The sequence below is a fragment of the Capsicum annuum genome, unplaced genomic scaffold (genome assembly GCF_002878395.1).
Source record: "Capsicum annuum cultivar UCD-10X-F1 unplaced genomic scaffold, UCD10Xv1.1 ctg5421, whole genome shotgun sequence".
NCBI lineage: Eukaryota > Viridiplantae > Streptophyta > Magnoliopsida > Solanales > Solanaceae > Capsicum > Capsicum annuum.
In genome coordinates, this window is record NW_025862388.1 from 33,904 (window position 1) to 46,455 (window position 12,552).

Here is a 12,552-nt window from a genome sequence, read left to right on the forward strand (position 1 = left end):
TCATTTTTGCCCTTATTCTTTTTGTTAAAACCGATCCACTTGGAATTTTATAATTGGTTTCTTCTTGTCACATGTTAGATTACTATTTAATCAACACTCCGTTCATTTTGAATCAATAATATTCAAGCCAAATTTTCCTACAAAATTAAAGTTTTCAATGATTTCAACTACAACCTCATAGTTCTTTTTTTATTTTATAGGATAATAAATAATATCTTGTATTTCTTGTTTCTCATAGTGGACATGAAAGAATATAAAACGATTACTAAAATAGGACGAGTAGGCTACTCTTGTAAGAGCATGTAAAAAACAAATATAACAAGTAAATAGAACGAATGAAGCAAGCTATCAATGTAGTTCAATCACATAAAAAAAACAATCACATTTTTCACTTCTTTGCTTGAAAACTTTTCATGTTCCCAATCAACGAGAGGAATGCTAATGAACACCTAATTTTTGACCAAACCTAGATTTAGGTTTAAATTAAACATTGTAATTTCTATGTCATTTTAAAAATATTAGAAAAATAAAAATAGTATCACATTTTAGGATAAGCTTTGTTTTTATTTTCAAAAAAAGAGAAATTTATAATAGAAAAAAATATTAGCCTAAAATAAACTTAACCTAGAACCTTTTTCCCCAAGAAAAACCAAAACCTGCACTTGCCTACTACTATATATAACTAGCGAAACATACTGCTCCCTCACGTTACCTAACCAAAACAATACAGCAAAACCAAAACCTACACTTCTCTACTGCTATATATAGCTAACTAAACCATACTACTCCCTCTCACCTGCAAATTACTACTCCCTCACAAGCCACAACCAAAATTATATTCCCTCACGTTCCTAAGAGTGGTATCGTTAGGTTATCGATTCCACCCCACCGATGAAGAGTGGTATCCTTCTTCCGTTCCTTATACTGTTCCACCAGTCTCCACACCAGGTGAATTTCCTCCGTCGTCGAACGCTCGGGCATAAATCTAAACTGGTTCTCCGAGATAGACACTATCCTTCTCAACCTCAAATCGACCACTCTCTCCCAAATCTTTATACTGTGGCTCAATAACTTAATAACCCTATAATTGTTACAACTCTGAATAACACCCTTGTTCTTATATAGAGGGATCACAGTACTCCATCTCAAAGACTTGGAAATTTTCACTGACTTGAAAATGTCGTTAAACAAATCAGTCAACCATCTCAAGCCAGCCTCGCCAGAAAACTTCCAAAAATTCCCAAGAATCTCATCAGGCCCCGTCGCCCTACCCCTACACATCCTGTGAATAACCTCTCTGAGATCTTCTACCTTAAAGCGTCTACAATAACCAAACTCACGACACTCCTTTGAGTGCTCCAGCTCCCCTTATACAACAGCTCTATCCCCTTCATCATTCAATAACCTATCAAAGTACGACTGACATCTCTTCTTAATGTGACCGTCCTCCACCAACACTCTACCATCCTCCCCCTTAATGCGCTTCACCTGATCGAGGTCACGACCTTTCCTCTCCCTAGCCTTAACAAGCCTAAACAACTTTTTTTTCCCTCTTTTCTCCTCCAACCCCACATACAAGTTCTCAAGCGCTGCCGTCTTGGCTGCCTTAACTGCTAACTTAGCCTCTTTCCTAGTTGTCTTGTACTCCTCCCTATTATCCCATTTCTCATCTTCGTCCTTGCTCTCAACCAACTTAGCATACGCCCCCTTCTTCATCTCCATTTTTTTCTTAACTTCTTTATTCCACCACCAATCCCCCCAACGATGACCAGCCCGGCCTTTGGAAATACCCAACACCACACTAGCAGACTCCTTGATGCATCTAGCCACCCTATCCCATATACCATCCATGTCCCCTCTAAACTCCCACACCCTCATTCCCACCACCTTCTCCTCTATATCCCGTGCAGTCGCCGATGTTAAGCCGCCCCACTTAATTCTAGGTCTACTTTCCTCACCTTTTCTCTTCTTATCTTTCTTAATACCCAAGTCCATTACCAAAAGCCTATGCTGAGTCGAAAGATTCGCGCTCGAAATGACTTTACAGTCCTTACACAACACCCTTCCCCCTTTCCTAAGTAGCAAAAAGTCAATTTGAATTTTGGTTATCGCGCTTCGGAAGGTTATCAGGTGATCGTCCTTCTTCGAAAAGCTCGAATTCACCACATATATTCATATACATTGTAATATAATATTTATACAGTGCAATAGTTAATATAATATTCACTTCTTTGCTTGAAAACTCTTCATGTTCCCAATGAAAGAGGGGCATGCTAATGAACACCTAATTTTGTACAAAACCTAGATTTACACCATTTTAGTGTTAAAAATACTTTACCTTCTTTTAGATCTAAATTAGACATTGTAATTTTTATGTCATTTTAAGAGTATTTGAAAATTATAAAAATAGTGTCATTTTAGGATAAGCTTTATTTTTATTTTTCAAAAAGAAGAGAAATTTATAAAAGAAAAAAGATACTACCTCTGTTTCAAAAAGAATGATCTACTTTCCTCTTTAGTCCGTTTCAAAAAGAATGACCCATTTTTTTTTGACAATACTTTAATTTCAACTTTTCACATACATATTTTGGACCACAAGATTAAGGGCATTTTGGTACATTTAACACAACTTTAATTTAAGGCCACAAAATTCAAAAGTCTTCTTTATTTTCTGAAACTTTGTGTCAAGTCAAAATAAGTCATTCTTTTTTAAACGGAGGGAGTATTAGACTAAAATAACTTAACCTAGAACCTTTTTCCCCAAGAAAAACCAAAACCTGCACTTGCCTACTACTATATATAACTAGCGAAACATACTGCTCCCTCACGTTACCTAACCAGAACAATACAGCAAAACCAAAACCTACACTTCTCTACTACTATATATAACTAACTAAACCATACTACTCCCTCTCACCTACAAATTACTACTCCCTCACAAGCCACAACCAAAATTATTTTCCCTCACGTTCCTAAGAATGTTATCGTTAGGTTATCGATTCCACCCCACCGATGAAGAGTTGATCAACTATTTGAAGAATTTCGTGCTCTACGGAGTGTTGCCACCTAGGGATTTTATTAAAGTAGCAGACCTGTTTGAAGATTTGGAGCCATGGGAGATTATGACAGGTTCGGAGAAAACAGGTTATTTTCTTTCGCGATTGAAGAGATTCAAGAATTCAACCAAAAAATTCTCAAGAACAGTTGGAAAAGGGACTTGGAAGGGCCAAAATAGTGGTAATCCCATTGAAGATGGATTAAAGAAGAATACTACAATTGGATATAAGAGAAGTTTAAAGTATAAAACTGATAACGAAAAAGATGAAAATAATGACAAGTGGCTCATGAAAGAATATTTTTTGCCAGATGAGTACTTTAGGAAAAGCAACAAGAACTATGCATTCGTCATTTGGAAAATCAAAGAGAAGAAAAAAAATGAGAAAAAGAATAAGGGGGTTGTTAATGATGATGTGATGGAGGAAGAAGTTGATGAATTTATTGATTATGTATTAGAAAGCATTCCTGATAATCATCAAGTAATTACCAACGGTGATGACAATCGATTCGCGGTTGCAAACGAGGTTAATTATGAAGTGATGAGGACAAATTATGAAGCAAGTACAAGCACATTGCATGAAGATTACGGAGGAGAAGGCAGGAGTAATTATTTGGAAGGTGGTGGAGTTGAGGACTTTAATGGAATTAATCATCTACTATTAGGAGTTGAGGATATTAATGATGAGAATTGTTGCATTGACTATGATGAGTTGCTGGAAATTATTGGATAAAGTTAAGGTTTTTTTTTTTAGACTAATTAAGTAGGTCATAATAGCATGAATGTACATGTTTATCTTTTAGTAGTTGCATGAATATTTTTCTTCGAATATGCAGTTTCTTGTTTTAATTCTTCTTAATTTGGTTTTTAGTTATTTGTTTTTTATGGTTGGGGGTGTGCATATATAAGATAAAATCTCCCAACTTCATCAAGTTTTTTTCTTACACGTTAATTATAGTTATGGCATCATCATCTTCCTCCATCTTCTATCCAAAAACGTAGTATTAACCTTAATATATAACACGATTAAGCTAGTATACACAACTTCTGAAATCTCTTTCCAAGGTGTTGGAGCAATTAGTTCAACCCGATATTGGAATCTCTCAAGCAAATAAATGGGAATTATGAACAGTTTCATCAACGATATCTTCGAAAAACTTGCTCAGGAGTCTTCTAGACTGCTGTAAGATTGGTCTTGCTTATATTTGTATTTTATTAGTTGGTTTTAATTGTTGGGTGTGCATATATATTTTTGATCAAGTTTTCTTACACGTTATGGTTAAGGCATCATCGTCTTCATCCATCTTCTAACTCCCTATACAGTCTAGACTTTCAAGATCTACATCTTCAAGGTGTTGAGGCAAGCTCATCCCGATATTGGAATATCAAGAAAAGCTATGGCAATAATAGACAGTTTTATCGACGATATCTTCGAAAAAACTGCTATGAGATTGGTACTTCCCGGCGAATATTGGCAAAGCATGCTGTTTCGGAAGGCACTAAGGTTGTTGCCAATTTCACTTGCTCTTTAAGAAATTTAGGGTTTATGTGTTTAATTTTACTGTATTAGGGCTTGCTTTGGGTGTGAAAATAGTTTCTTTTTTGTAATTACCTTGCTTCGGTTGTACTCTTCTTTTGTAACGGCGATTCCTAATCTATCAGCAAAATAGACGGCGATAGCAAAAATCTATCAGCAAAGTTGACACCCTATTATTGTATAATGATAAACGACTCATCTCGCCGTGAACTTGTGTGTTATAAAAAATTTGAACAATCAAAATAGACGGCGATTGTGCCTGATCAAATTGATTAGGTCATGTAGGAACGAGGTTCAAGTCTACCCGCCTGTATGGATGCCTCAATTACATACAACACCAATCATATTGATAAAGGACTTATCTCATCATGATCTTCTCTTGAAATCTCAAAAGAACTTTTGTCGCTTACTCCTCAAAGGGGCAGAAAACTTGTCATCATCAGAGTTGTGCTACCAAAAGCTTCGGAAAAATTGAAATTTCTAATTAAGAATGGAGAATCTACATGCAGCTTCACAAGGACAAAAAAAAAGAATGAGAAGTTACAACTCCACCAACCTTTGGTAATGATGAATCGTACAACATGTAATTTCTTACACCATTTACATAGGCATTTATTTTCAAGTATATTATTGCATTTAGCTTTAGGAATGGAATTTGCACTTTCTTTTCATTCGGTGTCAAGTATCTATGTTGGGATTCGATTAATTTAAATTTATATGGAAAAATCCCGTTTGGGGAGATGAAATGCTCCCTACTAAACAAAAATCCATTTCAAAAAACTCGAACATTAAACTTTTGATTGATATTGATAAAGAGTACTTATCATCCAATTCACTTTTCTTCTTATTCACTAAGTACTATACTACGTGTTACAATTAGAAGCCTCTTTAATTTAGTTTAATACAGATTCTAACCATTACAGACAATACTAAACATAAAATACTTTAAACTCTGCTATAATTAATCAATTAAGAGTTGTATGGTTACTGGTTAGAGTTATACAAATATTAGTTATACATAAATTAATATTACATCATTTCCGTTCGTCAGATAGCAATATTCCAGCTAAATTTGTTTCATAAAAGTTTCATAATTCCATTGCAATTTTAAATAAATAAGGCATACGTACATAGTACATACATGCTGCTAGATAATATTATTGCCAAAGAGTAGAAATCTTGATGCATGCATCTTATGTATAATAATATTTTTATTAATCAAATTTAATTCTTCCAAGATATATGGATAATGTATGTGACATCAGTTCAGTGTTAATTCCCTCTTCAATTGGGTGATTGTATCACCAAATCTTGTATAGATTGTGTTGTATTGAGCTCAGGTGAAGCTTCACTTTTTGCGTATACAACACCACTCAGAATATAATGTTCTCTTGGCAATTGAATAAAAACAAATAAAAAAACTTCTCCATTTTAATTTGTTTGTTTGATTGACAGCTTGACACAGAGGTTAAGAAAATAAAGAAGACTTTTGAATCTTCTAGTCTTAAACTAAACATATGTAGAATGTACCACAATATTCTTTAATTTTGAGATCTTAAAATGTCATGTGAAAAGTTTAGAATTAAAGAGTTACCGAAAAAAAATCATTTTATTAAAAAAACAGATTAAAAAAATAAAAAAAATCATTTTATTAAAAAAAACAGATTAAAAAAATAAGAGCAATATTCTTATTTGTTTTATCTCTAGCTTCTCCAGTCATACACGTGGAGATTTTTTCTTAATTTTTAATTTTATGTATATATGTCAATACATTGGTCATAGCCCTATAAATAGATCGATTATACGAGTCATCCTAATACCACAATTATTTAAACATACATACATACACATACACATATATATGTATGTTATAAATGTATTTACATTACAGCATCTGTCTATTAAGATCTAATAAGGTCTACTTTGATATCTATTAAGATTTGAAGCATCTGTCTTTTACTCAAACTAGGAGTAAATTTTTCCTATAAATATAAGGGTTTCCTTCATTGTAAATTACCCCATTAAGAGATCCCTCAAGAAAAGAAATAAGAACTACTCTCTCTATTCTCTCTACTCTTTTTCTTATTTTTTAATGTTTTATAACATGTTATCAGCACGAGATTCTGCCAAACAACGTGATATAATAAATCTGAAGGATTTCAAGGTTAGCAATTCTTTATGTTATCTTTCTTTTGCTACTACTAATATAAATATTGTTTTGCGAAAATTTTGACTTTTGAAAGAGAGTCGCCACTTAATTTTGAAAAGGAATTAAGAAACTTTTATAAATACTTTAAACAATTCAAAATAGAAAAATCGTTTTAAGTCAGAGACTCTAGATAAGCGGTTCTTATTAACATTTTAGGAAGGTGTTAGGCACATAAAACGTCCGCTAACTTGCGGTTATCCGGACTGTTTGAAAACGTCTTTTGACTAACTTTAGAAAATAGATTGGTTTTTGAAAAGAAAGCGATTTTACAAATATTTTGGTGTTTATGCAAAACCAATTTTTAGCGACTTAGTTAGGGATTTTAACTAGGTTCGCAAGAAAACACATAAAGCAAATTAGCAAAAGTAAAAGGGAAAGGGTAGAAGCATAAGGACTTCAGCCATTAGGCCCAAATCGACAACCCTGTCCTAATATAGATATTGAGATTTCAGCCAGTCTTCCACCTGTCCTAATTCTATGTTTTCGAGCCATTAGCTCGAGCTTGCTCTACCTGTGTTAGTTAGAACTTTGGCTTCGTGGCCCAAATAAATGAATAAAAATAAATAAAGACAACAATACTTGACTAAATAAAACAACAAATAAGACTTTTGAGTCTCCTAGCCGCTTCAACTGTGGGATTTCAATCCATTCTCCTTCTTCCGATTTTCTTATCCATGCACTACGAGATCGACTTCCAAAATCTTCCAGGAAGGATAGGCCTTAATGGCCCCTTAAGGAGTGCAAACAGTCCCTTTGGACTCCAACAAATATTCATGCAAAAAACAAGAAGAATAAAGCACATAAGCACATGATTAATGGAAGGAAAGACAAAGATGTCTGCGGATTTAATTAAAAGTGGCAGCGTACTATGAATCTTTGAGTACTACATACTCGACCCAGGAAAAATATAAAGAGAATCACAATATACTAACTAAGCGACTAAGATTCTAACAGATGGTCACAAATAGGTTGAATATACATAAAAAAAATGTCATTCATTAAACAAAGAAGAGTATAGGCAAAGAAGTGGGTTTTACACTCCAGTATTCATTCTAAACAGATCATGAAGACCCAGAAAAAACATGTACCATCCTCCTTAATTAAAATGGAATGACCCATAAATAAGTAGGAATGACACACTTTAAACTAATTAGAACATCGTGGAGACTTAATATGCGTAAGCATTAGCATTTAAACATTTCAAACTAATAGGTAATAGTTTTAACAAAAAATAGATTAAAACAGATAGCCTGAGAGCAGTTATATATCTACTTCATTTAAACAGATCGAGGCGATTCCATTTAAATAAAATAGAATAAACCGGGTGAATAGAGCATTGTAAAATACCATATTTTGGTCACTTGAAACCTATTCTATCCTTTCTCAACAAATCAGTAAATTGAAACATCTAAATACCCCTTTTTAGGTCGATTACTACAATTTGCTAACCGGAGTTCAAGAATTCTTAGGAGACGATTTCTGTTGATTCAAAGAAAAACAAAGAAATTGCAATATCGATTAATCTTGAGGGAACTATTCTGAAATATAAAAATAAAAATTAAGTCTGTCCCTAAACAAACAGAAAATAAAAGAAGTTCAAGCTAAAAAGAAGCAACCGAAATCCAAAGTAATAGCAAAACGGACTGAAGAGGGACGGGCATACATTTGATTGAAAGTATCATATTCAGAGATGAAGATAATTCTAAACTGAAAGAAAATAATGAACACAGTTATTATGCCAAAAGAATCATCATCCAGAGCAGAAAGGTAAACTTAAGAGACTATCCTAAAAATCGTCAAATCAAGAACAACAAGCACCTTACTTCAAACCATAATCACAATTCTCTACGCGATACCCTATGACTCTCAAGTCATCTAAAAAGTAAATCCAGCCTCATTCATGAAAACACATAATTACTTCTATGGAGAAAAGATGGACAAAGCAAAAACAGTGAAATTAAGAGGGACGAGCATGTTTACCTCCTTCGGGGCAGCAAGCGGGACAATGAGCTATCAGCAGCATATCAACCAACAGAAATCAGTCCTTAACTCGACAATGTCGATGAACCGCTCTTTCAGGGCAACAAACGGGATGAATGAGCTATCACTGAAGTCCTCGCTACTGGAATCTCACGACGTCCACCACCAACGGAGTGTTCCTTTGGCCTTTACCTCTTAAAGATTTTGAAAGCCCTTGGAGAGAAGAGAGAAGAGAGAAGAGCCCCCCAAAACTTCTATGAAAGAACCCAAATTTTGACTCCCAATTTCTAAACCTCTCCAACAAAAAGCTAAAGAAAGAAAGAAAAAGGACCCTCAACTTACAACCCTAGACTTTTCAACCTCCCTCCTCTTACCCTAGAAATTTTATCATCTATTCTTTTCTCCAAAGTTTCAAAACCTAACAAATGGTGACCCACCCAAAAAAGAATCCCCCCTTCTCAGCTCACTATGAGATCTTTATATAGAAGCCCAATGTGGTAAACTATGGTTTTTTCCAAAGGAATTTGAATTTTGAACTCCAGATAATGTTATTCACCGACAACTCATATGGATTTTTGAACTTTTCTCGGATAAATCCAAATTATAGACCAACCATAGTTGGGGATAAAAGGATATTACCTCAAACCACTAGAAATCAGTTGCGTACGTACGAAATCGTACCAACAATCCCTAAATTTATGAAGCTAGCTATTGGGGGATGCCACCTAGCTTGTTTTCTAGAAGGCCCGCATCCCTCTTCGTACCAGTATGCACAGGGGAAGCGCGTGATGATGAAGAGGAGAAGAAAATAGGTTGGGGCTGGTCGGGTCGATTTGGTTGGGAATTTTCATATTCTGGGTCGCGATGTTGCTGGAGTTGGTACGTATGTTTGTTGGTGAGAGTTGTACGTATGTTTGTCTTGAAGGAGGTAATGGATGGAGAGTGGGACGGGTCAAGGTATTTTGAAGGTGGGCTGGGGTGTTAGGCTGAAGTTGTTAAGGGGTTTCTTTGGGTAGATTTAAGAGGTAATTTTAAGGATTGGGCTAGAATTAGGATATGGGAATTTGGGATTTCACCAATTCATTTAAGTTTTGGCCAAATTAAAAATCAATTTGGCCAATTGCATTGCAATTGGGGCCAATTTGATTTCAATTATAATCAAATATAATAGATGGACTAAATCAAATCAAAATTCGATACGAATTAACACATTGTTTAATCCTGAGCTTCTTGATTCGATAAAATTAAAAAATTATTTCTCCAAATAGATTATTTGTAAGAAAAAATTATATTTAAATCAAGATTTAATTATTTATATTTATTTTCCAAATAATCCTTAATTTAAAGTCCAATTTTGATGAAAATGTTCATTTAAATGGCATCGTTTATACAATCCCGTATATTCAAATACGAAAATATATAATTATCACTTAAATGATAAATTTAACCCAAATGCATATTTTAAAATGCGTTTATTTGGAAAAATTAATTGTTGTGATTTTATTTGAAAATCGAAGAAACTCGAGATTAAATGTAGTTATGGAGAACAAAAATTTGGTGTCAACAACTGTCCCCTTCCTTTGGGTAGGATGGATGCAAGTAATCCTAGGCAAAGGGAGGATGATGTTCCTAATTTTTGTCCGACCACAAATTCGTATCTAAGAGAGGTTGGTTTTCCGCACGATTTTCATGGAGTTATGGCCGAACTTCGATATCAGGTTTCCTACATATCTCAGGTTTCATGAGAATTCAGGACACTTGTAGTTCATAAAGATTGATTTTGAGCATGATTTTCAAAAAAATTCACAAGTTATCTCGATTTTAGAGTTTTTGATAAAAATGGATAAAGGGATTAGGGGGTAGGTTGGTATGCAGTCGAGTTTTCTACATAGATCCCTGCTATATATCCCCAAGATTTTAGGGAATCAGACTGCTTGTAGTTCAACTTGATCTGTAGAAAAGATAGTCTTCTATTTCAGACGATCTTTGGCTCGAGATGAGTGACAAGTTAATGAGTTGCGAAAAAGAGGCTTGTAACCTCTTAACCATGAATGTGGTATCCTTCACATCCATAGGAAAGAGCTTACTTGGATATAATTCCAAAACTCTAAGTGTGTTGCCACCCGAATTTGAAAAAGAAAGTTCCCTCGGTATGAATTAAGAAAATATCCTAGAGGTAAAGCTAAGACCAGAACATTCAAAAATATCCACATGCCTTCTAATAGAGGCGTGGTTATATGGTGGTGGTGATCATCATTTAGCTCGCGTCTAGAGAGTTTGACATCCCTCTCCAGACTTTGTCCCACTTTACTGTTGAGAAAGAGTTCCACGTTGTGCTGCGTTCTATTTGAAGTCGTCAGCACCTGTGGTTTTGATTTGATATTTTCATCCTCTCGAATTCTCTTGACAATGCTTCAAGCAAAACTGTTAGTGCTAAACATAATTCACGAAAGAGGTATGTAGTTTTTTACCATATCTCCACATGAGTTACGGGCTGAAAGGTGGAGTCATCTTTTCTTGTACCTATTTGGAATGAAATAACCCGCAACAACAAACACAACAACCCTCTTGGTTGTTTTATAATTATGACATTTGTCGAGCAAATATATTTTCAAAGTGGGGTGACCCCGGTGATACTTTATGCAGAACGGTCCCTACAAGCGTGTAATCTTGTGATGGTGTGGCAACTCTTTTGATCACCTATATCACTTGTTGTATATGGAAAGATAACCTCTCCAATTATAGTCGATGATCGATTTATAAATTTTCCTTAAATTATCAGTCTTTGGATAATCTTGCGTATTATTTGATGTTGGATACGAGGCGACTTACAAATGTCCTTTGAATTGCTAGATTTTAGGTAATCCTGCACATTATCCGACTTTTGATAAGAGATGGCTTACAGATATATCTCCAATCGCTAGCTTTCAGGTGTTCCTGCACATCATTCGACCTTGGATACAATATGACTTATAGATAGTCCCTCAAATTATTAGTCTTTGGGTAATCCTGCACATAATCGATCTTGGATATGACGCGTCTTATAGAGAACCCTTGGACGTATCAATTTGATAATCTTGCATATTCTCCGGAAAGGATTTAGTTATGACTTACGGATAACCTTTGAACTATCGAATTTTGGGCGATCTTGCACACTATCCGATTAGGATGTTGTTGTGGCTTATGGTTGGCCTACAGACTATCAACTCATAGGTGATCTTGAACACTATCCTATTTCAAATAATATGACTTATAAATGATCCTCAAATTGTCAATTGCAAGGAAACCTTATATATCATTCATCCTTAGATAGCGACTTAAAGGCGTCCCTTCAAATCGTGCTCTCGATGCATTAAGATTACAATTCATAAAATGATGAGATATCCTCGACGCCAGCATTTCTTTCTAGCGTGTCAACAGATAATAAATGATGATGATATCTTCGATGCTAGCATTTCTGTCTGGCGCATCAACAGTTATTGAATGCCTTCTAGGGCGATGGTATGAGATAGCCTTTGCGGCAATGATATGTAAATGCCCTTGGGGAAACACCTTGTGGCAATGATATGTAATAGCCCTTGGGGCAATGCCTTGCGGCAATGATATGTAAATGCCCCTAGAGCAATGATATGCAATAGCTCTTGAGGCAATGCCTTACAGCTATGATATGTAATAGCCCTTGGGGAAATGATATGCAATAGCTCTTGAGGCAGTGCCTTGCGGCTATAATATGTAATGGCCCTTGGGGCAATGATATGCAATAGCTCTTGA

At 35.0% G+C, this 12,552-nt stretch overlaps 1 protein-coding gene across 1 annotated transcript; it reads left to right on the plus strand.

Moving 5' to 3' along the window:
* The first annotated feature begins 3,093 nt into the window (after positions 1-3,093).
* LOC124893125 lies at positions 3,094-4,106 on the plus strand. Its single transcript, XM_047404233.1, has one exon. The coding sequence runs from the start codon at positions 3,123-3,125 to the stop codon at positions 3,786-3,788; it is 666 nt and encodes a 221-aa protein (XP_047260189.1). The 5' UTR covers positions 3,094-3,122; the 3' UTR covers positions 3,789-4,106.
* Positions 4,107-12,552: the final 8,446 nt, after the last annotated feature.